This window comes from Lepidochelys kempii, chromosome 8 (genome assembly GCF_965140265.1).
Source record: "Lepidochelys kempii isolate rLepKem1 chromosome 8, rLepKem1.hap2, whole genome shotgun sequence".
NCBI lineage: Eukaryota > Metazoa > Chordata > Testudines > Cheloniidae > Lepidochelys > Lepidochelys kempii.
The window spans coordinates 85,050,700-85,078,639 of record NC_133263.1 but is presented as its reverse complement, the minus strand read 5'-3'; the positions used below and the strand labels follow the sequence as shown (position 1 = coordinate 85,078,639).

Genomic DNA, 27,940 nt, shown 5'->3' with positions numbered 1-27,940 from the left:
TCCCAGTTTCTGGCAATCAGAGGCTAAGGACAACCAGAGCATGGCGTTGCATCCCTGACCATCTTGGCTAATAACTATTGATGGACCTATCCTCCATAAACATACCTAATTCTTTATTGAACACTGCTATAATTTTGGCCTTCACAACATCCCCTGGCAACGGTTGACTGTGTTCTGTGAAGTAGTACTTCCTTTTGTTTGTTTTAACTAGTAATAATTACAATAGATGATTACAGAAGCTAACACTGGGATATTTAAAAGACCCAAGGAAGCTGGATAGCCATATCCCAATGAATTTAAATGGGAATTGGGCTCCTAACTCACTTAGACTCCAATGAAAAGCTCAATCTAAATACATATAGTGAACGGTAAGGGTGTACATAATAAACCTTTACACATATTTTAGTGTGTGAGCACTAAGGAATGGAGAATTATTTAGGGTGTAACCAAGCTTAGTGGCATCAGGATAGTAATAATACACAGCATTTATAAGCATACATGATAGTTCTAATATACTAAACTAACATTAATTATAGCTTCCCTAGGAAGAATGGATATGAGAATCATTTTATAGATGGGGAAACTGAGGCAAAGAGATTTGTATAGAGCCACACAATGAGTCAGCAGCAGAGCCATTATTATAATTCAAGACTTCCTGACTCCGAACCTGCACTTACTCATTGATTCCTTATGGGATTAAATATGACAGAAGGAATAAGTAGGCTGAATATCAGAAAATTATTTTCCTTCCAGAGTGTGGAATAGTAAATAAAGTCCAAGCAGACTTTAGCACACTCTCCCAAGAGAAAAAGGTGGAAAATCCATTACTTGGGACATTTAAAACTAGAACAGCCCAACAAAGAGCTTAAAAATGTACTATAGGGAACAAGACTACGATAGCAGAACAGGGGAGAGCTCAAGCGTCAGGTGCACTGAGCTACACTTGATACACATGAGGAAAAGATGCAAGATGGCTTTGCATCACCTGTTCTTCCTCCTGTACTGGGAATGGTTCAGCCCCAGTGCAATGCGAGCAGCTTCATGACTGCTGCTCTAAACTGCACTTGCTTCTAACAGCCCCTTACAGGCCATTGTGCTGGCTCATGATTGATGGAGTGCAAAGTGCTTGGGCTACACTAACTTCTGCCCCAACTCATTCCCTACATAAGTGGTTTGGGGGCAGTGTGTCATAGAGCCCCATTTGGGGCAACTTCAAGTCCCCTTCATGTCCCTAGAGAAGCACAATGGGGGCCCATTCTGGTCCAGAATCTGTCCAAGATAATTTAACCTAGTGGTTCTCTTCCATCTCTATTTTCTATGTATTAAACATCCTTTTTAATGCACATGACCATCCAGAATAAACAAATGCATGTGTCTCTTGTTTAATAATCAATGAAAAACTGAAAGAACGACAAGTCAAGAAGGATGGTCAGGGAGCCAAGAAATGGGACTTCTGTGCCTGCCTCTATCCCAGACATGTTGGCTGACCTTGGGAAAGTCTCCACTAAATGTAGGCACCTCCATTTTTGGGTGCCCAGTCTGAGATAACTAGGGGCTGATTGTCAAAGGTACTGAGTGCTCACAGCTCCATTGGAACTCAACAGGAGTTGCAGGTGCTCGGAAGTTCTGAAAATGTAACCCAAGGTGTCCCAATTGGGCACCAAAAACTGAGGCATCTATTAGTACATATTTATGAAAATTTAGCACCCTTGTTTCTCAATTCCCCCTTCTGTAAAATGGGACTAGCAATATTTACCTCAACAGAGGCGAAAGGTGAGACTAATTAGTTCATTAACATCTGTGTAGTACGTTGGCAGTCTGATGGAAGACACAGAAGATGTGCAAGGTATTTTGTTACATGATGAATGAGTAATCTGTTGAATAGTTGGGTTTGTTTCAGTCTGAGCTGGTCTGTACATTTTTGCCTGTAACTTTCAATTGGTTTACACAGGCTTCATTTCTATTACACAGTGGTGAAGTACTGTATACAAAAGAGCTCTCAAGGAGATAGGGGAATAAAAATTATCCTAAGAAAAACATGAGGAAGGTAACAGATTTATGTGCAATATATTTTTTGGTTTCACAATAATCTCACAGGTAGCCTACACCAGACAAATTAAACTTTGAGCAAACAATTTAGTTTACCATGTTATGCATGGAGATTAAACACCGGTACTATAGCAACTGTTTTATGTTACTTTCTTTATCCCTTGTTTGCCTTTGCATTTGAAACTGCCGGATTATAGCCAAGTATTGATTTACATAATCAGTTGGCAATGCTGTACCATATTAGTAAAGACAGAAGAGAAACTTAACCCAATATCCTTCCATTAAGTATTTCATGGGTCATATAACAAGTTAGATTACAACTGATCTCTGGGCATGCACCAAACCTAGCTCTTGGTAGAGTTATGTTCTTGAGTCTTCTTTTAATTATGAACAGACAGTTCCTCAGAAATATTGAATTCAAATTCAAAGTTCAATTGTATACTGGAGAGGGGCGGGGGGCAGAGATGTTCTTTTGGGGCCTGATCCAAAGCCCATTGAAAGTGCTGACTTTAAGAGGCTTGGGATCAGGCCCATAGTGCCCACCCAAAGCCTGTGCTTTCTACCCTAATTAGGGTCTGATTTGTAAAAACAAATTAGCACATAACTGACCCATACAGTATGGTGAGATATCAACTTTAATTCAGATTTGAGTCACATGTATGGAGTATGGGCCTGATTCTACAAAGCCTTGCTCATGAGAGTCATCCAACCTCTGGTAAATACTGAGCTGGTTACATGGCCAAGGGTGGTTTCTATAGCTTACGACTATGCAGAAGTGGGCCATACTAACACTGTGTAGGGGCTGGCCCCAAAGCCCACTGAAATAAATGGGACATCAGTAGGCCTTGGATCAGGCCCTGTTAGCACTCCAAAAGGACTGTGTGCATGCATATCATTCTAATGGAATGTATTCCATGTAAGACCTTAGCCTCTAAATGAAAAGGCACACCATTTATTGAAAGACCTGAACTTCAGACTAGGCTTGTGTTCTCAGGTGCTGAAAGCTACCTATGGCACAGACAGAATGTATTCATTGTTGTGACAAGGGCACCAGCAGCAGTCTTCTCACGTTACCTCTCCCAGACACTCCATGGAGTGCTATTTATCTCCAGCTCATTCACTAATCATATCCAGATATGATTCAGAAAAACGTTTATCGGTTGTGGTGGAAAAAAGCAGGGAAACAGTTATGAAAGATAAAGTAACAATATCGCACCACTGTAGACTTAGGTTTAGATACCAACAAATATTTTATGGCAAGTTATTAATTAGCTTCAGGGCATAAGGCAACCTCTAACTTTGCGGAGTTAGGCTGAAACTTTCCCTGGAAGCAGGTTTCCCTTGGTTCTCCCAAGACAAACTACAGTAGGATTTCCTCCTGTGAAGCCCTTTGTATTGGCCACTGTCAGAGACAGGATACTGAATGAGATGGCCCAGTGATCTGATCTAGTATAGCAATTCCTGAGTCCCTGTACTCCTAAATATTGTGGGGAAGGAGACGGTAGTGTGTTTGCTGTTGTTATGTTTTAAAGGCCACATCCCAAAGACCAAGCTATTTAAGAAACTACATATAAATGTCCTCCATAAAGGAGCTTCGGGTGACAAAGTGCATAGGTTAGATGCAGAAAATCGAGCAGAAGTGAACAATCTGTGACAGAGACACAACAAACAAGACAGTATCACTCGTCTTCTGCTACAAGTATATTCACCTAGCTTGTTATTACTATGACTTAAAAAGCTCAAAAGCCCATCTCCTCTTGAAATTTTATGAATAGTTCCCTTTTCTTTGCTATTTCATATGTGCTATGTTACTTGCTATATCTATTTTTTCTCCAGTTCATTGGTCTCACTGTTTCATTCTGTATTTATTTTTGATTTGTAATCTCTCTATTGGCCAAATTAGAATGCCCAAATCCCACATGTCAACATTCAGGTCAGTAGTTAGGCAATTAATGTGTAAATGCCTATTTGGGTGCTGAAAGACAGGAGATGAATATCCTATTAAGGCATCCACGCTAGGAAATTAGACCACCATATATTTGCATTCATTTTTCAGGTATTTACTACAGAAGGCTTAGCTTTGCCATTCCAGAAAGATCCATATAGGTTTTTATCCTGTGTCCAAGAGTAGCCACAATTCAGGCCTCATGCAACCAACACAACCAGGGAAGGAAGCAGCAGAGGATCAGTGCAGGGAAGGTCTTGTGGCCATGCTCCTAATCACTTGGGGCTCCCTGCAAAGCAACATGCCCCAACGAGTAGGACTTCATATCACAGAGGCCATGCGCTATCCCTGCAATTTCCAAGTTCCATTTCCTCCCACTTTGTGTGGCAGCACCTCAGTGACTCCACTGAGAAAAGAACCTTCACAGCTATGAATTTGTCCCTATCTGCCTGCAGAACCACTGAAGTACAGTGGCAAATAGCAGCCAGGCAAATAACTGACAGAGGATGCTGCCTAACAGAAAGGAAATTATGGGTAAATGCACTACAGCCAGCACCTCCTATTTGAAGTACCATGGGAGAGATCTGCACATATTCAGAGTCATCTCTGCTCACTTTGCTGAGCAAGGGTTTTTTGTTTTCTTTTATTTTACTTGTGATTCTTGTTAGCACTGCAAAATATAAACAGGAGATTGAGCTGGATTATTTTCTGGCTCATGCATCATGAGTTAACTTGTTAACTAACTTCCAGTCGTGGAATAATACTCAGGACAAAGAACTTTTTGCTGTGGCGTCACTGAGAGACAGTAAACATGGAAAACCCCTGGCCTACTTTACTGTACTTTTTCAATGTACAAATACAATTTAATGTAAATAGTGTTTTATTTTGCTTATTATAAGGAATTAGAGCTTGTAGAATTTGAAAAAAAAATTTAAAATGTTTAGACAAAAATTTCAAAAAATTCCCAGTGATTCTAGCAATCAATAAATAAGGCATTGATGCTCTCTTGATCTGTTTATTTGATGCAATGTCACTAACTTTATTACACTGTGAAAAATTAACCATGAAGATTTGATGTATCAAAATAATGTTAGAGGTCTACACAGACCTTGTTCACATATACTTTCCAATTAATAAAAATGGTCATAAAAATCATATACCCTCTCCACACTTTTGTATACCTGTGCAGGGACCATACACAATCTGGCCTAGAGTAAACTCAAGAAATTTGCTAACATGCTCCATTTCCAGCAAAGTTGTTTGAAGGCCGGGGAAAATGCCTATAACAGACAGCTTGGCCTTACATCATCCAGGATATGCATCATTTCATTTGCTTACCACTCACACTTTGGTATCATTTACACGGCTAGGATAATATCTTAACAGCCTGTTAAAGCAAATGAATTACTGTCACTGGAGCCATCTCTCCTTCTTTCCATTAAGTAATAAATTAATAAAGTACAAATACTCAGACTGGACAAAAGCCTAGAAACCAACACCCACCTTGTCTCTCTAATATCCTGGGACCGACACAGCTACAAGTACATTGTATAAAAACCAACACACAGAATTTTGCCTTTTTTAAAAATTATTTATCAGGCTAACAAAGTTTGCAGCTCTCCAAAATACCCTGCAATAATTCTCTCAGTGGCAGTGGGGACTTAAATTATTCAAATACCAGAGTACGTGCTGCTCATTCATATTGCACATGACTTCAGATAAGTTTCTTTTACTGCCTTGGGGTACTCAATAGAACCATGTCATTTTCACCCAGCCACCCAGCACAGCCTGGTTAAACCACCACACCACTGAGCATTTAGCGAATTAAGGGATTGTTCACTTGGAATATTCTACTCTACAAGGTTTTCATTTGCAACATCAGTGCCAGATATTTTTCAGCAATATCTGGTGTTTACCAGTTTACAATGTATTATGTACTGTAGCTCAGAGACAAACAAACAATGTTGTCTCTGTAGTAATGATTTTATGACCATATGTATTGATTCATAAGTGTATCTGAACAAAGTCTGTGTAGGCCTCTAATGTTATTTTTATAAATCAAATCTCCACCGTTAATTGTTCATGGTGTAATTAAGTTAGTGATATTCCACCAAAGAAACAGACTAAGAGAGCATCAATGCCTTATTTATTGATTGGTAGAGTCACTGGGCATTACAATTCCTGCTTTATATTGTACAATTGCAGTTTATTGCCACTTTTCCACTTAAACCATAATGAGAACAAACAGTTCTAGCCATGATGGAGATGCATTCTCAGCTTTAATAAAAATTTTAATAAGCTATGGAATCTTGCATTATTTCCAGCTGGTGATATACAGGGACTCTCCCCATTCTTATTTATCTTGCAAACAGAAGAAATCTAAGAGAAGTATGTTATCTTTATGCATTAATTATCAGCCACCAACAGCTTACTCAACACTCTGCAACACAAGAGAGCCAAATCCTACAGCCCTGACTCCTACAAGAAGTCCCACTGAAGTGATTTGTGAGCTACTTCTTGGGGAGGTCAGGACTTCTCAAGTGAGTAAGGTTTTGTAGAATCAGGCCTGAAATGGAATCTTGTCATCCCCCTAAGGAAGCTCTGCAGCCATCATGTCCCTAGTCGCAATGTCCCTTGGCACAGGAGGCCCTGCCAAACCAGAGGTATGCTTTTGGGGGCTGCTTTTTTGCCGAAGGAAAATCTGATGTTAAATCCCAGCAGCAGAGAATTTCAGAGTCCCAGCTGGGAGTGTCTGCCTGATCTGAGATAATCATGTGCGGCTGAGCCTTATTACCCAACACAGAGCTGGGCTACTCTCATCCTACACAGAGAAATAGATTTTGCTGTCTATGAGCCAGGACAAGGCACTCCAGAGTCAGAACAGCTGCCTTGATCATATTGTTGTATATTTAAAGATGGTTATATCATTTGGTGTTTATGAACTTAAGCTACATGAAGGAAATGTGACCAGTGATTGAGATGGGGTTGGGTTCTATTTTTGGGGTGGGGAAGGGATCATCTGTTGAAAAAGAATCTTGTGAAATAACTCTGAAACCCCATAGATGAATTGTTATTTTGCTTTGCTGGGGAGATTCTCTCTTCACCTGTCCCTAGCCAAAATGCCCTAAGGCAGTATCTCAGCAGCAGCCTGCTTCAGAGGACCAGGGTCATAAATGATCTGGAAAAGGGGGAAACAGTGAGATGGCCACACTTGCAAATGATACAAAATTACACAAGATAGTTAAGTCCAAAGCTGATTGTGAAGAGTTACAAAGGGATCTCACTACACTGGGCAACAAAGTTGCAGATTAAATTCAATATTGGTAAGTGTGAAGTAATGCACAGTGGAAAAAAAATAATTCCAACAATATACACACAAAATGATGGGGTCCAAATTAGCTGTTACCACTCAAGACAAAGATCGTAGAGTCATTGTGGATAGATCTCCGAAAATATTCGCTCAATGTGCAACAGCAGTCAAAAAAGCTACCAATGTTAAGAATGATTAGGAAAGGGATAGATAATAAGACAGAAAAAATCATAACACTGCTATATAAATCCATGGTACACCCTCCCCTTGACTACTGTGTGCAGCTCTGATCACCCCATCTCAAAAGAGATATTAGAACTGGAAAAGATGCAGAAAAGGGCAACAAAAATGCAAAAGGGGATGGAACAGCTTCCATACAAGGCGAGATTAAAAAGACTGGGGCTGTTCATCTTAGAACAAAGAAATGATGGGGGTGGGGGGATATGATAGAAATCTATAAAATCATGAACAACGTTGCTGAGGGGTATACATTTCATCCCTGCCTGGGGAGTAAAACCCTTGTGACTTGCTTCTTTCCCCGTTGTCCTATCTTGTGGGGAAGAGCAGCCAACCAGTGCTGTTGCAGGTAGTGCTGTCTCCTGCTCTCCTCAGTAGGCAAAGCTGTTCTCACAGGTGGGGGAGTTGGAGGAGACAGCAGAAAGAGTCCAGCAGCTTCTCCCTTCCTGTAAGCCAGGGGTGGCCAACCTGAACCTGAGAAGGAGCCAGAATTTACCAAGGTACATTGCCAAAGAGCAACAGTAATAGGTCAGCAGACCTCACATCAGCTCCCCCACCCCGCTTCCAGTGCCTCCCACCCAACAGCAGCCCCCCGATCAGCACTTCCCCCTCCCTTCCTGCACCTCCTGATCAGCTGTTTCGTGGGTGGGGGAGCGAGGAGTGAGGGCACTGTAGGCTCAGCGGAGGGGGCAGAAAGGGGTAGAGTGGGGGTGGGGCCTGTGGCAGAGCCAGGGGTTGAGCAGTGAGCACCCCCCAGCACATTGGAAAGTTAGCGCATGTAGCTCCAGCCCCGGAGTCAGCGCCTATCCAAGGAACCGCATATTAACTTCTGAAGAGCCACATGTGGCTCCGGAGCTATGGGCTGGCCGCCCCTGTTGTAAGCAATAGGTTTGCTCCTCCCACTCTGCTACACCAGGCCTGGGCAGAGGGAGAGGAGACCCTGCTACACCCCACTCACACCAAGAGAGGAGAGTAAAGAACATTAGGAGCTGTGGGAGGAGCAGAGGGGAGGCTTGAGGGAGGGGCGTAGAATTAATGTGGGGGCTGGAGAAGCAGAACAGATGTGATGTTGCTTTTTACTTTTGCAGGAAATGATAGACATCCCACCCCACACACACACTTTTTAAAGACCACTTTAAACACTGGCTGTAACATGTTGGTTTGCTGATCCAAAACCCACTGAAGTCAACAGGCAGGTGGTTAATCACTTTGCCCCAATCCTGCAAATACTTAAAAACATGCATACCTTTATTCACATGATAACTCCATGGAGTCAATGTGAAATCAGTGTGACTACTCACATGAGTAAATTTACGTACCCTACTTAAATGTTTGCAAGCGCAAGGCAAGGTCTTCAGATCTGATACAAAGCCCACTGATATCCATTGGAGCCTTTCCACTGACTTTAGCTGGCTGTGGATCAGACCCTTACTTACTAAATAAGCTTTACATATAAATATTTGAATACTAGCTTTTGAAATTTCATAATGCAGCCCTGTTTCATTAAGGAGTTGTGGTTTTGATAATGACAGAATACATTAAAGATTTTTCCATTCATATTGTTCTTGTTGAAAATGCCTTCATTTATTAAGTATATTTTCCCTAAATTATAGTCACTAATCTTAATTATTCAGTGCTGTAATGTTCACTGTTTTCACCAAACAGATGAATAGCCAGTCTAATCAGACTATTTCACAAGTATTTTGAGAAATATATTAAGACAGCCATGACTGAGTCATTCATTTGTCTGTAGCCCTAATTACAATAGACACCGGTTGTAATAACAAGAATCCCTTGTGCAATAACTCATGCCACACAACCCTCCAAAAACAAGGGGGTTTCAGACATTTTTGCTTATAGCCTATCAACTGTACAAACCACAGATTCATAAATACAGGATACAAATGTTTTCAAAGAGTTTGGTGGTAATTTAAAAACATGTTCTAGTTACACCTTTTACAGCAGGTCCAGTGGACAGGTACAGGAATGGGAATTCAGCAATCTGGGTTCTAATGCCAGCTCTGCTATTAATTTGCACTGAGATCTTGAGCAAGTCACTTCAACAAATAGGGCCTGATTTGCAGAGGTCCAGAATACCTGCAGCTCCCATTGATTTCAACAGGAGCTGTGTGTATCTTCAAAATCAGGCCTAGGTGTCTCAAGCTGCACACCCAAAAACTGAGGGACCCAAAATAGGGGATGCTTTCGACAACATTGGCATTAACCTCTCCGTGTATCTTTTTCCCCGTACATAAAATAGGAATACTTACCCACCTTTGCAAAGAGCTTTGAAACTATGCATGAGCTCTAGATAGAAATGCCAGGTAAGGGCTTAGTTCTACAAAGGTTTATAAAGCAGAGTAATTTTAATTCATGTGAGCAGTCTCCTTGACTTCAATGATGCCTGCACTCCTGAGTTAACTTATTCAATTGCATAGATTATTGCAGGATAGAGTGCTGTGTATATATTATTAACCACTAAAGTTATTGGGAGTTTTGTCTAAATCTGAATGCAAGATCAGGCCCTAAATTCTTTCAGGTTGTTTGCTTCACTGAATTTTATTCCATTATTCCCATAAAATTAATTAGAAAGCCAAATAACCATAAACAAAGATTAGAGTCTTATTTCAAACATGAGGAACATCAACTGATTTTAACTAGGCTGTTCAACTCTTTAAAATGTATAACAGATACTATTAGAAGGAAAGAGCATATTTAAATTATTTGTAAAATAAGTTATGATGTAGCTGCCTACTATTTGTATTTCTGATGTTACCCAGAGTTGGGGGGTGTGGGGAACTAACCTAAGGTACATTCCACTGTGTAACACAGAAGGGAATTTGAGAATACTGGATTCCTATTATTGGTTTGGGTCTTTTTTTTTTTTTTCCTCTCCTTTTCTATTAAGGACTGCAGTTGTTCTTTAGTAAGAGGTAGCAATGGTTAAGCAACAATAAGAGACCCCAAGAGAGTCAAAATCTCTGTTCAAACAAGTAAACCTAAAGAACAAAGATATAGAAGCCCTAGTGTCGATCCAGCTTTTTAATATTAAATTATCCCACTCTCCTTCTCACTGCAGCACTCCAGGAGAATGGGTGCAATAGGTTAGCCCTGGCTCTCCCAACTAGCACTTTTTTCTAATTCTAATTTTCCATGCAGACATTATCCTGCGGCCACCAACTCCTGTGACTGAGGGTCTGATGCCTGAGACGGCCACTGCTTGTGAGAATTCTTTATTTAAAAGCAAATTACATCTTAAAACATAAAGGGCTTCAGAATCTTCAGCAAAGAATAATCGGAAAGGTACATTGGTGTGCTTGAAAACCGTTTTCCTTCCATTGAGCATCGGCCCACAACCCTTCTTCGTTAATTAACCTGCCACCTTCGGCTTCCCCAGCCAGTGGAGGCACAGCTGGCCCAACCCCCTGGCTTCATAGCTGGAAACTTCAGTTCTCACTTACCCAGGGTGAGGGTGACTCATTTTTGCAGGATGCCTTTTGGACCGTGCAGGAAATGTAAAGTGAGCTGCAGATCGCTGTGCTACTGGCCGGGTGCTTAGGAGGAGGCAGCTGTCACCGCTCACGCTAGAGAGTGCGGTCAGCTGCGCCTCACACCTCCCTAACGCAAACACCCCAACCCAGCCAACACCCCTCCGGCCTCCGCTTGCCGAGCCTTCTGCCTGTACCAAGACATCCCCTCCGGTTGCTAGGGGAGGACCACGTGGTGATGCTTTGGAGGGGGCGGGCAGAAAGGCGAGCTTAGCCCAATGGCTCTCCTCTCTCCCAGGGCCCCGCCGGGCTGCCACTCGTGCTGTGTTGCAGGCGGGTTCCCCAGGCTCCCGTAACCGGACCCGGGCACGCACAGACCCAGGGCTCTCTCTCCTCTTTGAGCGGCCGCCAGGGACCATTGGCGGAAGCGTTGAGATACTGCGGCTGGCAAAAATGGCTCCAGCGCCCCGGATTTCACAGCACGGTGCCCGGCAGAGCTCAAACACCGGGCGGGCAATAAATGCAGAGGAGTAACATGGGCTCTGTCCTAAGTGTGACTCCTTGATCATTTTGACCTTCACCGGGGCGGCACCTCCTCTTGATCCAAGCAGTCAGCTGGGCTATTAGTACTGATTTGTACTGCCCGCCCTTGGTATAAAGCTTTCCAGTCATATAAGATGAGGCAGTCCTGGCCCTCAGGCGTTCACACGTCATGGGCATCATTGGGAGTTCTCTGTGTCCTACAGATCACGCGAGTCATAATGCTCAGCAAGGGTCAGACCGTCGGGAAGGGGAGGCAGCCAGACAGCAGTAAATGAGGATGGGGAGGTAGCTCTCAGGTTTTAAGGAAGGCGGTTGGAGGTGCCTGGTTCTGTACAATTCCAGCTATTTAGGATTTTTCTTTAACCAAAATGATCAGGCACCACAGAGTAAACAGAGCGAGCTGACAGGAGGTACTGGGACCTCTTCTTTGGGGGCTACACCTTCTATGATTTCCCATGATAGGCAACACATTCTGATCTATATACATTAGGTGCAGCTCTCTGCCCCCCACTGAATTGATAGCAGAGGCTCTTAAGTAGGTGGACAAGAGCCTAGATGTCATTTGGCAGGCACTACAATCTAATCTCCATTAAAGTATCTTGCTTACCTGAATTGATAGAGTCAATGGAAATCCTGCTTCAAACCAGATATGTCAGAGAATCTAAGGTGCTGATACAGCAATACTCTTCCGCACTTGCTTAACTTTAAGCACATGGGACTACTCACATGCTTAAAATTGTGCATAAGAGCCTTGCTAGATCATAGACTTAATCCATACAAATATTGGGTCACATTAGGTCTCTGTGCTGTCTCCATAAATACCCTACTACGAGTAGCCTAGAAGTCTCTGATTCTCTGGACTAGCAATAGAATTAGAATGCACTGGAGCAAAGGAGAGAGTAGGTCTGGTAGCCTCTCACCCCAATCCCATAGTGCCCTACCAAATCCACACAACCTTGCAACATAGAATCATAGGTCTGGAATGGACCTCAAGAGGCCATCTAGTCTAGTCCCCTGCACTAAGGCAGGACTAAGAATTAAACCATCCCTGAGAGGCATTTGTCTAACCTGCTCTTGAATCTCCATCTTCACAAGCTCCCTAGCAATTTATTCCAGTGGTTAGCTATCTGGACAGTTAGGAAGTTTTTCTTAATGCCCAACCTAAATTGCCCTTGCTGCAATTTAAGCCCATTGTGTTTTGTCCTAGCCTCAGAGAATGAGAACAATTTTTCTCCCTCCTCCTTGTAACAACCTTTTATGTACTTAAAACCTGTTATGTCCCCACTCAGTCTTCTCCACACGAAACAAACCCAATTTTTTTCAATCTTCCCTCTGAGGTCATGTTTTCTAGACCTTTAATCATTTTTGTTGTTCTTCTCTGGACTTTCTCCACTTTGTCCACATCTTTCCTGAAATGTGGCACCCAGAATTGGATACAATACTTCAGTTGAGGCTTAATCAGCATTGAGTAGAGTGGAAGAATTACTTCTTGTGTCTTGCTTACAGCACTCCTGCTAATACATCCAAGAATGATCACTCTTTTTGCAAAAGTGTTGACTCATATTTAGCTTGTGATTCACTAGGACCCCCAGATCCCTTTCAGGCTCCTTCCTAGGCAGTCATTTCCCATTTTGTATGTGTGCAGCTAATTGTCCCTTCCTAAGTGGAGTAATTTGCATTTGTCCTTATAGAATTTCATCTTATTTACTTCAGACCATTTATCCAGTTTGTCCAGATCATTTTGAATTTTGATCCTATCCTCCAAAGCACTTGCAACCTCTCCCAGCTTGGTATTGTCCACAAACTTTATAGGTATACTCTCTATGCCATTATCTAAATCACTGATGAATATATTGAACAGAACCAGACCCAGAACTGATTGCTGTGGGACCCTCCTCAATATGCCCTTCCAGCTTGATTGTGAACCACTGATAACTACTCTCGGGGAACGGTTTTCCAACCAGTTATACACCCACCTTATAGAAGCTCCATCTAGATTGTATTTCCCTAGATTGTTTATGAGGTCACGTGAGATAGTATCAAAAGCCTTACTAAAGTCAAGATATACAACATCTACTGCTTCCCCTGCCCATGAGGCTTGTTATCCTGTCAAAGAAAGCTATCAGATTGGTTTGACATGATTTATTCTTGACAAATCCATGCTGACTGTTACTTATCACCTTATTATCTTCTAGGTGATTGCACACTGATTGCATAATTATTTGCTCCATTATCTTTTGGCATAATGAAGTTAAGATGATTGGTCTGTATTTCCCGGGTTACCTGTATTTCCTTTTATAAATTGGCACTACATTTGTTCTTTTCTGGTCCTCTAGAATCTCTCCCATCTTCCGTGACTTTTTGAAGATAAGCACTATTGGCTCATGTATCTCCTCAGTCAGCTTCTTGAGTATTCTAGGTATTTGATGGGGCTCTTATATCAGAGTGGTAGCCTGTTAGGCTGGATCTGTAAAAGCGGCAGAGTCCTATAGCACCTTATAGACTAACAGACGTATTGGAGCATAAGCTTTTGTGGGTGAATACCCACTTCGTCAGATGCATGTAGTGGAAATTTGACACCATCAGCTTAGGGTCTGAGTAGAAAGTCCACATATCCGGACAGTCCTTCAGTGAGAGTGCCAATGACCGAGATGATGGGGCATCCAGGATTTCAGGCTTTGTGGATCTTGGGTAGTAGATACAATAGCCCTGGTCAGGGCTCTAAGGGTATGTTGATTGTTCCTGTGTTAGTGCAGGGAGTGTCCTGAGTAGATGGTGCAGTTTCTTAGTGTATTCCTCATTGGGATCTGAGGAAAGTGGGGCTCTTGTGACTTGAAAACACCTAACTTGTCTAAGTAATTTTTAACTTATTTCCTATTTTAGCCTCTGATTCGCCTTTTCACTGGCATTCACTGTGTTAGACAGCCAATTGCTACTAACTCTTTTGGTGAAAACTGAAACAAAGTCATTTAGCACTTCTGCCATTTCCACATTTTCTGTTAGTTTCCTCCCGCCTCCCCCACCACACTGAGTAACAGGCCTACCCTATCCTTGATCTTCCTCTTGCTTCTAATATATTTGTAGGGTTTTGTTTTGTTTTGTTTTGTTTTTTTTAACCCTTTATGTCTCTAGCCAGTTTAATCTCGTTTTGTGCCTTGGCTTTTCTAACATCCACCAACCTACACCCAAACTTCCTTAACATCAGCTATATTTGCAGTGAAGCCGCTGCTGCATGCTTTCTCCTCATCTTTTAGTGTATGTTTGCACTCTTTTAAGGGCCTCATCCAAATCCCTTTGAAGTCAATGGGAATATTTGGTAAAGACTAAATTAAGCTAAAATTAATTTCATTCACTGTTAAAATGATTGTGTCCATAGAAGACCGTTGCACAAATTTAACTAATTTGATTTAGAAACAGATTTTGTTAAATTGGTACAGTTTCTGTATGCCCACTGGCTCCACAGTAGGAGAGGGAAACACCAGGATGAAGACTATCAGATCAAAAATAAAGTACAACCATGTTTATTTCACCGCCATTACCCCCACAACTGACCCTCACCCTTCCTTCATCATGAGTGCTTAACTTAAGGCTGTCCTGTCTTGTGGATGTGCAATCTTGGCTCCGTGCAATTGCGGCTGCAACAAGAAGCCATAGTCCAAGCAACAGCTTCGCTTTTATAACATGATCATTATATTTCACTTCTGAGAGCGCCATCTGGGAAGCAGCTTTTGGCAGGGCTACTCTGGCAGTTAGGCTGGCATACTGCAATTTTTGCCTCAAAACAACTGGATCAGGAGAAATATGCCTGTACCACCCTAGTGATCTGCACCTAAAATAAGAGTAATATATCAAGCTATTTACCATAGAAAAGCCACAATGTAGCTCTGCTGATGGAGGTAGGGGACCAGATGGTGAAAAGCCTGAAAACACAAGCCTAGGGGAAGAGAAGACATAAGTCAGACTATATTTTATCTTTTTTTCATTAATTTTTCAGTCACATCAAAAGTCAGGAAAAAATAAACTGGAAACTGCTTTGTATGTTATATATTCATTTATTTTATATGACATGAGGATGAGGTGCCAAGGAACTTTTTAACACAGAAGACAGCAAGGGATCAAAAAATAAAAGTGTACTAAATAAAAGCCTCCCAGAGAAGGTTGTGGCTACCTACCTGGACCTAGACAGAATTCAGCTTAGTATCAGCAACAGTGCATGTGTTTAATGTCTTCAGAGAATCCTCACTGGAGTACATCTTTCCTAATTGTTAGGTTTCAGAGTAACAGCTGTGTTAGTCTGTATTCACAAAAAGAAAAGGAGTACTTGTGGCACCTTAGAGACTAACCAATTTATTTGAGCATAAGCTTTCGTGAGCTACAGCTCAGCTCACTTCATCGGATGCAACTTCATCCGATGAAGTGAGCTGTAGCTCACAAAAGCTTATGCTCAAATAAATTGGTTAGTCTCTAAGGTGCCACAAGTACTCCTTTTCTTCTTAGTATTGTTGACTCACTACCTCAGCGATGGGCATATCAGAGCTCAGGCAGGCAGAGATGTGTTTGCATAGTTTGACGTTCACACCAATAGTCTGTTGTGATGTGGAGCTTTATGTCAGGAGATATTACTGCTGACCAATATGAACTCACAATTTTCTAATGCCATTTTCTAACACATGCCTTCTCTTAACCATTACTCATCTGTTAGTTGATTTATGGACAAAGGCCTGAAGTCAGGATTGCCCAAACTGTACCAGGAGCCTGAAGCAAACACCTAATTTGTTAACATGTTTACATATTTTATCAGAAGTAAACGTATACCTTCCCCCTACTAATTCCTCATGCCATTCTAGTCATCTATCAAAAACCATACAAGGAATTTCTTTGTTGTCCACGTTAACCAGTAACAAAAACCTGGACTCTTCAACTTTGTCCTATTCAACCTGAAGGGAGCTGGCAACCATGATTCACAAGTTTTACAGTGAATGCCTCAGGATTCAGCTTCATATTGCAGGACTGATTTAGCTCTCACATTGGTTTAAATCAGGAGCAACTCCTGAAGTCAGTGGAGTTACACATGTGTTGGGCACACCAGTCTTAGATTGAATTAAGCCCTTTGTATTCATTCTCAGATACTTTAGCCTTGAAAAGAAACAAAAGACATCCGAGTTCTTTAGAGAAAATGGGTGAGTAACAGTTGTTCTATGGAGGTTACTTTCAAGAGCAAGGAAAGGATACACTGGGATAAGCAAAAAGAAAAGGAGTACCTTTTCTTTTTGCGAATACAGACTAACATGGCTGCTACTCTGAACACTGGGATAAGCAATTCATCTGCTTTTAAACAGAGATTTCGCACAGGTTCCTGACCATACACAGTAAACAAAATGGAGTAAGTGAGCAGTGTATGGGGGCGGGGAACTGGAGCAACTGAAGACCTGTGACGCTACAATAACCTTTTTAATAGTAATAATTTTCTACAAAAGTTTTAGCTAGGCAACAGAATAAGAGAGAAGTAACAGACATCCTAAAATATAGAAACCATTGGAATGGGGATAAAATTGAAAGTAAGCCTTATCTTAAAACACAGCTTCTCTTATTAGTGTCTGGCAGTAGTGGCGTTGCATAAAAATACATCACAAGCTCCATACAGGCTGGAACCTTGAAGATCTGTTGAGAACCTAAAACAAAGCCCCAAACTGGCTGACATTGCTCTTACAGTCTTTTACATGACCTCTGAGCAGCAGTCAAGACAATAACAAACCCACTTTGAGATGGTGGTCTTAGATATATGTTCTCCTGCTGTGTTTGTCAGGGGAAAAAAATGAAAAGGTGACTTTCACCATCTAAAAGGTTCAAAGAGTTAACAAAGAGTGCAAAACAGATTTTGTGTACCCATTATAAAAAGCAACCTAAGAAAGGAAGTAAAAAAAAAAGGTTGCAAGACCGGGATAAAACTAAAGAGAGAGGCTAGTTGTGTACACTGCAACCAAGCGCATGAGAACCATACACCATGCATCCATGGCCAGATCCCGCGACATGCTGAATGGGAGTTGAACGCACATAGGGTACAGCTAACAGCAGTTTGGAGAGAGCCTCCCAGCCCAAGTGAGCAGACTTGGGCTAACAGAGCTCACATGAGCACTCCAAAGTGCTGTCTATACAGCTATGTTTAAAGTTGTGGCTCAGGCTGGAGCCCAGGCTCTGAAGCCTAGGGTGGGGGGCGGGGAGGTGGACTCCAGAGACGGCGCTCCAGCCCGAATCATAATTTCAAAGCACCGTCTGTCTATACCGCTATTTTTAGAGCACAGTCGCAAGCCCCACTAGCCCACTTCTGTCAACCTGGGTTGGGAGGCTCGCTGTGCAGATGTGCCCTCAGTAGCTTGCTGGATTAGACCCCATGTTTTTTAAACCCCAGTGGTTTCCCAAATATGTCCACAGCTTGTGTCTGCTCAGTAATCTGTGGGGAAAACTTTACATGCTCAAACCACTCCTTGGAGTACAAGTGAAAAAGTCCAGTAACTGAACCAACTTTGTAGGAGGAAGATTCTTTTGGGTTTGTTCTTCCCATCTGGCATGTATTAAAACTCTGTAGTTGGGAATGTTCTGGAACAGCACATATACAATGTCTTTATGGTATAATGCTCAATTTCTTTTTATGTATAGGATTTGATAGTCTCCATAATATCCAAGACCCACATAGACATTAATGGATTTATCTTCACAATAACCTGGTGACCTAGGGAATTAATTTATTCTCCTCAGTTTACAGCTGAAGAAGTGAAGCAGCTTGCCCAAGGACAAGCAGGAGTCGATGACAGAGCCAGGATTAGAACCCAGATCTCCTGAGCTTCAGTCCCATCCTATGAGAACGTTCTTCCTTTCTGTTGCAGGCTGGCTTCCTCCCTCCCTCCCTCTCTCCTTTATTTTCAGTGCTATGTTGAGCTCTTTTTTGTTCATCACACTCAATTTGTTTTTAACATTAAAACTTTCCCTCTTATTTGTGTGGTTCATTAAGCAAGGGGCAAAATAATTAAAAGGTTATGTTTCTTCAAACCCTGTCTAATTTATTGTTATTCTTCCCTTTCAAACAATGGCGAGTGTGAAGCATGAACTATATCAAAAGTGGTAGAACTAGTATGACACCTGCTGGCGAGAAACCCTGAAATAATGTTAACAGCAGCCACAACTGATGGACAGGAACATACTGCAGTACATTGATCTTATAAGACTCAAAGTTAGCTCAATACAGTGGTGTCAGGAAGCAAATGAGATAGCATGGGTAATTAATGCACCTTTCATCCATGTAATCCATTTTGTTTGATTAGGATGGCATTGGTGAGGGCAGAATGGGGGAAAAAGCTAGTATCAGGAATATTTAAAAATAAGAAACAAAACTATAGTCAGGGCCGGCTCCAGGCACCAGCTTTCCAGGCAGGTGCTTGGGGCGGCATTGAGAATGGGGAGGCAGTCTATGTCCCGTGGTGGCTTTTGGGTGCTCTTCCAGGGGCGGCAGCAATTAGGCAGCAGCTCCGCCGCTCTTGCGGCGGCAGCAATTGGGCAGCGACTGCTTGGGGCGGCAAACTTGGTAGAGCCGCCCCTGGCTATAGTAAGGGGTCAGAAAAGATCAAAGCTAATACAACACTTTCAGAATCAAGGCAAAATCAAAAAGTCTTATGATAGCTAGAAGGGTCTGATTATAACAGACAAACCTGGTCTAATGGGAACCAGGAACTCCTGTGCATCTCTTACTGGACTCTCTCATCCAAACAAGGACTAAAAGTTACCAATTGAAGTGCATTCACACAACGGCACCATTTACTAAGTGCCATTTTCAGTGCTCTGTCCAATCTAAAGGAAACAGTTTCCCTACCAAAGCTGCAGAAAGAGCTCTGATCATTAGGATCCCAAGAAGCAGATCTTCCATACTAAACCCCTTTGTTCTCACAGCTTATAATTATTGTGCACCTCACTTATTACAGCTGGGTATTTTCATTCATCTCACTATGCTATTGCTTCCTTGTCCTCTTGCCAGAGGCAAGTTTTCAAATTAACAGAAGATGTCAAAAATAAGTGTCACTGATATATGGGGGACCAGTAGGTTGAAAGACACATTTGTGCTCTTGCTATCTATGTATACTGCTGCTACCATTTTTCTCACTTATGCTTGATGTTTCACTTATTACATGCTCCATCCTGCCAATGATAATAGACAATGCCTCTTTCAAGAGTAAAATGTGAATTGAATACATTCAAAGTTGCACTACAGTATAATAAAAAAATCCAGTATGACTGAAGGTAACAAACTGATACAGTCAAGAACATCAGAGAACAAATAGGCAACTGGAACAGTTACAATGAACTCTTTTAAAGGAGTAGCGGGTAGCAGGTGGGAAGAGTCATATGCATCCTGAACATAAATCTGATCCTAAAATGTAAGAGAAACTCAGTTTAATTTGGAATCTCATTAAGGTATGAGAGTCATTTGATTCATATAGATTTTCACCAAAGAATAACCACCATACTAAGCAGCTCTCAACTGCAATGAGAAGATAACGTTTAAAAGCAGCACCACTTGCCCCATAACCTCAGCCGTGCAGAACACAATGCCATCCACAGCCTCAGAAACAACTCTGACATCATAATCAAAAAGGCTGACAAAGGAGGTAATGTTGTCATCATGAATAGGTCAAAATAACACCACATTCTACTAGCCATTACCCTCTGATCCCACTGAGGGTTACCAAAAGAAACTACACCATCTGCTCAAGAACCTCCCTGAAAAATCACAAGAGCAAATCCACACAGACACACCTCTAGAACCCCAAGCAGGGGTATTCTATCTGCTACCCAAGATCCATAAACCTGGAAATCCTGGACGCCCCATTATCTCAGGCATTGGCACCTTGACAGCAGGATTGTCTGGCTATGTAAACTCTCTCCTCAGGCCCTGCGCTACCAGCACTCCCAGCTATCTTCGAGACACCACTGACTTCCTGAGGAAACTACAATCCATCGGTGATCTTCCTGAAAACACCATCCTGGACACTATGGATGTAGAAGCCCTCTACACCAACTTTCCACATAAAGATGGACTACAAGCCGTCCAGAACAGTATCCCTGATAATATCACGGCAAACCTGGTGGCTGAACTTTGTGACTTTGTCCTCACCCATAACTATTTCACATTTGGGGACAATGTATAACTTCAAATCAGTGGCACATCTATGGGTACCCACATGGCCCCACAGTATGCCAACATTTTTATGGCTGACTTAGAACAACGCTTCCTCAGCTCTCGTCCCCTAATGCTCCTACTCTACTTGCGCTACATTGATGACATCTTCATCATCTGGACCCATGGAAAAGAAGCCCTGGAAGAATTCCACCATTTCAACTATTTCCATCCCACCATCAACCTCAGCGTGGACCAGTCCACACAAAAGATCCACTTCCTGGACACTACAGTGCTAATAAATGATGGTCACATAAACACCACCCAATACTGGAAACCTACTGACCGCTATTCCTAACTACATGCCTCCAGCTTTCATCCAGGACACACCACACCATCCATTGTCTACAGCCAAGCTCTACAATACAACCGCATTTGCTCCAACCCCTCAGACAGAGACAAACAACTACAAGATCTCTATCAATTACAACTACAATACCCACCTGCTGAAGCGAAGAAACACATTGACAGAGCCAGAAGAGGACCCAGAAGTTACCTACTACAGGACAGGCCCAACAAAGGAAATAACAGAACGCCACTAGCCGTCACCTTCAGCCCCCAACTAAAACCTCTCCAGCACATCATCAAGGATCTACAACCTATCCTGAAGGATGACCTATAACTCTCAGAGATCTTGGAGACAGGCCAGTCCTTGCTTACAGACAGCCCCCCAACCTGAAGCAAATACTCACCAACAACCACACAACAAAAACACTAACCCAGGAACCTATACTTGCAACAAAGCCCGTTGCCAACTCTATCCATATATTTATTCAGGAGAAACCACCATAGGGCCTAATCACATCAGCCATACTATCAGAGGCTCATTCACCTGCACATCTACCAATGTGATCTATGCCATTATGTGCCAGCAATGCCCCTCTGCCATGTACATTGGCCAAACCGGACAGCCTCTACGTAAAAGAATAAATGGACACAAATCAGACGTCAAGAATTATAACAATCAACAACCAGTTGGAAAACACTTCAATCTCTCTGGTCACTCGATTATAGACCTAGAAGTCGCAATATTACAACAAAAAACCTTCAAAAACAGACTCCAACGAGAGACTGCTTCATTGGAATTAGTTTGCAAACTGGACACCATTAAATTAGGCTTGAATGAAGACTGGGAGTGGATATGTCATTACAGAAAGTAAAAATATTCCCCCATGTTTATTTCCCGCCCACTGTTCCTCACATGTTCTTGTCAACTGCTGGAAATGGCCCACCTTGATTATCACTACAAAAGGTTTTTTTTCTTTCCTGCTGGTAATAGTTCACCTTATCTGATCACTCTCTTTACCGTCTGTATGGTAACACCCATTGTTTCATGTTCTCTGTGTATATAAAATCCCCCTACTATATTTTCCACTTGATGCATCCAATGAAGTGAGCTGTAGCTCACAAAAGCTTATGCTCAAATAAATTGGTTAGTCTCTAAAGTGCCACAAGTACTCCTTTTCTTTTTGCGGATACAGACTAACACGGCTGCTACTCTGAAACCTGTTTAATAGTCTGTAATACCGCTTTCACAAATGAATCCAGTCATGTTACTGACTCCAAGAATGCGTAAACATGTAGACACACCCACTTACAATATGTCAGCAACTGTCCTCAAAACCACATCCATTTATATTTTAAAATGTTTTATAATTTATATTTTCTAGTTTTTCATAAAAGCCAGAAAATCCTGTTTCGAATCCCAGTTCTGACGACATGTCTGTTTACTCATATTTACCAACTTCATAGTGATAGTGAGAGGGTTAACTCCTTTTTGTACCATATGGCAATATTTAGTCTTGAGAGAGACACTTGCTGACATATTTGTGAGTGCTTATTTACAAATAAATTTGTGAGAATTTTTGAAGTGGCTAACACATTACAAATCTCCTAAAATTATTTGGGGAAGGACCATTAAGAAACAAGATTGATTGCTTTCCCGCTTCTTTCTGTACTTGAAAGCTGTTTAGTTGAATGGTAATTGTTTGGTAGAAAAGCAAGCCGGAGTGTTGATATATAGATTTTATAAGACCCATGTCTAGCTATCACATAATATACCCAGAGGACCATATTTTGAAAAGACACTTGTACATTTGCATTCAGAATGGCTTGCATAGACAACCCACATTTAGCTATTCTGTTTGCACACATAAATCCAGGCTGCACACGCAAACAATTCTGCATGTGAATCTTGCTGGCGCAGATTTAAAGGCTGGGGTGAATCTTCTTTGAAAATTTGGCCCCAAATGCTAACTTTTTAATAGGCATCAACTCAGCCTCTATTTTGCACCCACAATTATTTGCAAGTGAAAATGAGAGAGTTTGTAATAGATCTGTAGATGAAATACCATCTTTGGCACCTGCTGTCATTTGTGATCCTGAAGTATGAACAGAAAAACAGAGGCCATTTAAATAAAAGTAGCCCTAAATGTTCAAAGGCCTTAACACTGTGTAAGGAAATTGAATTTCCTGCTATAAGGCCAAAGACTCAAAATTGCGGGTGACCAGAATGTCACCTCCAGCAATGGCCTTCACCACTTTCACATGTATCAACTGCTGCTCTTATTTGCTAGTCAGTATGTTAATCAGACCAGAAGTATTTCCTTACCCAGGGATTTCCTAAAATGTGGAATTATAGACTCCAACTTCTGACTAAATGAATGGGAACAATAATCAGCAACTTTTAGCACTAGCCAATTATTCATCCACATTACTTATGTAGCTATAAACATGTAAGTGGTAATTTCTCTTACACCTTCCAATTCAGACTGAGTACAGCAGAAGCTCCTCATTGCAGTTGAAAGCAAAGTGGAATGAGCAGCCTTCTGTTCCTTTGGGCATCTGCACAGCATTCTAGAACAACACATAGGGTGCAAAATGGGGGAAGTGACATACTATACCTTTGAGGAACGTGACCTGGAACCTCCAGCTATCCTCCTCCAAGCATTTCCAAAAAGAAGCATTGAAATATTAGTCAGAAATCATTAACTCTAAAAAGACTCTTTATCCTTTTCCCAGGCATTAGAACTATTGCACAATGAATGCAGTGAACTCAACTAATTGCTTTAATGACCCAATAGTGCCCAACATATCTAACAGTGCATATTGTAAAAGAAATCGCTTAAAATGCATTAAATCTACCATAGCCGTAAGAAATTTAAGTCCTTTAACCTTATGTTTTTTAAGAGCAGGACATGAACAACACACACACTTAATCCAAATAAAATCTAAACTTATTAACCTACAACATGACTTTTCACAAGGTTAATAATTATATGAAATGATTATGCAAATTGAATGTAGATAAGTTATCTATGATAAGCTGAAACTTATGCTTGCACATAAAAATACAAGCTATAATCAAAACAGAAAGTCACTTCAATGTGAAATATCTTATAATCGCACAACACAAGTGGCATAAAAGGGATACAAAGATAAAATTAGCTGATTCAAATCTAGTTTAGGGAATATTGCCAGACAAGACATGATAACGTATAAACCACATTTCCCATTTATCACATGTCCTGAAACAAGTCCCATTTCTCATGAAAGTTTTACCAAAAGAGAAGTTCTGTGCTGGTATCAATAAATTATTGCTCATTTTCTTCCTACAAATTGAAAATACTCACAAACCAGTGTAATCCAGAGAAACCAGCAGGGCTGGGAATGAAGAGGTGCCGAGTTCTAATCCCAGACCTTCTGCTGACTCACGGAATAGCCTTGGACAAGTCACTTCACCTTTCTGCATCAATTTCCACCTCTGTCAAATGGGGATAATACTTATTTGCATTTTCAGGGGTGTTGTGGGGACTACTCAGTTAATGTATAAATCATGCTTTGAACCTGTGAAGCATTGTAACTATAATAAGTATTATTACAGAAACGAGTCAGGCAGCAAAACTCACTACCAAACATCCTTTCAATATACCATGTCATAGAATCATCACCATGCATTTCTTAAAGATTATGTCACCAACATAACCACAAATCAACATTTCCAAGCAAATTAGGACACAGGTTCCCTAGCCTATTATTAATATATGCCAGTAAAATTACATAGGCATAGCAAAATGTGCATACAGATTTAAATTAATCAAACACCTCAAATGCTGAACTTTTGTACTGGACTTTCCTTATAGGTGAAACAGGTAATTCAAGCTGTTGCTCTACTGCTGAATTAATTCATTACTTCAGCTGAAGTTATTTCACACTTCGTTTACTGTAAACATTCCAGCTGAGAGCAGCAAAATTCCCAGGTAACTAGAACGGGGGCAGTATTTCTGCCCCTGCTTCAACCACATCCAGCATTGCCTCTATCTGACTTTGCTCCCCAAACATACAGAGCTCAGTTCTGGGGCAGGGGAAGCGAGGGACTGTGAAGCCAGCTTTACAAACCCTTATAATAGCACTTCCAAAGTCCTGGAGCTGGATGCCGTCTCAGGCCAACAGCACCAGCTGCCTTCCCGACAAGCTCCCATCCTCTCCATCTTTTCAAATCTGTGCTCCACCAAATGGCAAACACACACACACACACACCTCAGTGATCCAAATCCCACAAACCCTCAAATGTAAGTCTTCTGTATTACACCTCCTCATAATCTAAAGGTTTGAATCCCTCTCCAGGCTGGCTGTGTGTCAATCTACCATAAAGAAACCAAGAGCACAATGATCTTAAGTAAATAAGGTTTGTCAGGAAAAAAATTTAGATGAACGTAGAATCAACCATATGAAAACATCTCTAGCCCGAAGTTGGGGAAAGTTAATCTAGACAAATATGAACGGTCCTGACTGACAAATATGAACTGTCCTTTTGGATGCCAATTTGCTTTCCATTGAGTTGATTTTGGACTGTGCCTCAAGTAATTTATCACATCCTCACTGGACCCAAAATTTAATGAGCGTGACCCAGACTTTCCAATAATTCTATTTTACCAAAAATTTCTATCCTGTATCAAATATGAAATCTTGACAGATGACGTTCCATCTGTTACAAGGAAACCTGCTATTAGTTACAGTTTTACCGGTTCAGAGGGATTATTGTACTTTAGCTTATGTTCTGACTAAATTAGCTAGCACTGTCTAATTAGCTCAGTCTGTTGCAAGCACTGGGCCAAATTCAGTCCTGGTGTAAATGGAAGCAAGATTAAATCAATGGAGTCGTACTCACTTGCATTGATTCTGAACTCTGCCCTCTCTGTCTACAATGAAAAAATCAGAGAAACCATTTTTTTATGTATGTTTAAAATACTCTTATGGCTAGCAAGGTATTGCTGTGCTCTCCCATGATATATATTGTTAGAGCCCCAGGAACCAGTTCTGTGTTGCCCTTCACCTACTGCAGTCATTAATACCACTGCAGAAAGGGCACAAAAAATGCTGTCATTCTGATTTGGCCGCACTTTATATTGGTGTAAATGACTATACAAGGTGCAGTGCAACAGATAATCAGGCCTCCTAATAGACTTCACTACTACAGCAAGGCCTCTCTCTACACTTGGAAAATGAGTAGGCAGCCAGATTCTTCACTGCCTTGCACATTCTGATCTGATAGCATTCTACAGCTCCCTTTGCAGAGAGATGAGTGATTAGGCAGTGGAGAAATCAAGACACAGGAGTCTAGTATACTTTCTGAAATGGAGGTTTAAAATAAATAGTTAGGCCCCCACAGCCCTGTGATGCTGTATGATTGATGATGACCATTTATATCACTGTTACTACCACTGTTACACAATTGCAACAAATCTTATATAAAGTCATGTAAAATATCAATAGAAAAGTTGTAATCTGCTAAGTATGTTAATCCTACCTATATGCATGTTTCATCTTTGTACCTGAAGTAATGACTATTTGCATCTCAGACATGTGTTTTGTTCTTGGGTGATATCTACAAGGTAGTTTTACATCCTGTCTAGCCAGCCCAATGTTGATGAACCATGGAGGGAGATCAGCTCTTCAATGAGTCCTCCTGCAGCTACCTCCCGCAGCAAGGAGCCAAGGGCCACCCCTGTGATTCGGCAAAAGATGTAAGAACATGTGACATGGACATGTGACCTCAGACTCAATCTTTGTCAGTAACATTCCATACAAAGGTTTTCGTGTAGCAGCCGTGTTAGTCTGTATTCGCAAAAAGAAAAGGAGTACTTGTGGCACCTTTGTTAGTCTCTAAGGCGCCACAAGTACTCCTTTTCTTTTTGCGAATACATTCCATACAAAGGAGCTGTGGGCTTTGTTTGGGACAGTGAATTTCCATGTACATGGCAGAGGATATAAAAGACACCTGGGACACCTCCATTTTGCCTCATTCCTGTACCAATTCTCTGGACTGCGGATTTACACCTAAAATGAGTATTCTGAACAATGGACTGAGGGACCATCCAATCTTTTGGAAGTTACCAGAGAGACTTTTGCAAGCCAGCAGTCTATTCCATCACTGCTACAAACATAAGGACTTTGCAATCATTTGTATGTATATTATTATCTATTAACCATTTATAACTATTCTTTTCTTTAAAAAATCTTCAGTTACTTGACTAAGGATTTTCTGACAGTCTGGATTGTCTGACAGTGTGATATTTAGGTAAGATCCGAGATACACTCCATGTCAGTATGTAAGCGTCTGATCCTTTGAGATGAGTAGACCTTCACATACGGTGTATTAGGTTTTCAGTAACCTCTCACTATATTAGACCTGTTTGTCTGGATGGGAGCCCAGGGCTGGAATGCATAAAAGGGACTGTGTTAGGCTTCTTGTTAATCAGTGTGGTGCTACAGAAGCTCTTTTGCTAATGATTTGGTGAATCTAATTATAGAATAAACCCCCAGTTTGTGGGGATTGTGTGCCCTGTTTCTTGCAGTCTGCCCTGAAGTGGTACTCTCAGTGTAATCTGTCCCAGGCACCTGGTCATAAGCCCTAATGACCAAGCTGTTTCAAATCTCATTTGAACAGAGAATGGGGCAGAGTCCTATGATTGACATTGGTTATCATTCATATCGCTCTTCTTGATTACACAATGGCCCAGTGCTCAAATGACTTGTATGCTTACATATCCAGTATTCTTCTAAACCACCGATACCGCTGCAGCTTGGCAAACAAAGCTTGATTCCAATTACTTAGAGCAAGACTGCAAAAACATCTGGTG

The 27,940-nt window shown here is 41.5% G+C and overlaps 1 protein-coding gene across 3 annotated transcripts in view; it reads right to left on the bottom strand.

Moving 5' to 3' along the window:
- ERICH3 (glutamate rich 3) overlaps positions 1 to 11,758 on the bottom strand; it is a 64,831-nt gene extending 53,073 nt beyond the window's left edge. For all 3 annotated transcript variants that reach the window (XM_073357329.1, XM_073357330.1, XM_073357331.1), the window contains exon 1: positions 11,003 to 11,758. In XM_073357329.1, the coding sequence (XP_073213430.1) occupies positions 11,003 to 11,598 (596 nt within the window). In that variant the 5' untranslated portion in view covers positions 11,599 to 11,758. The remainder of the gene's footprint in view (positions 1 to 11,002) is intronic.
- Between the last annotated feature and the right edge of the window lie 16,182 nt (positions 11,759 to 27,940).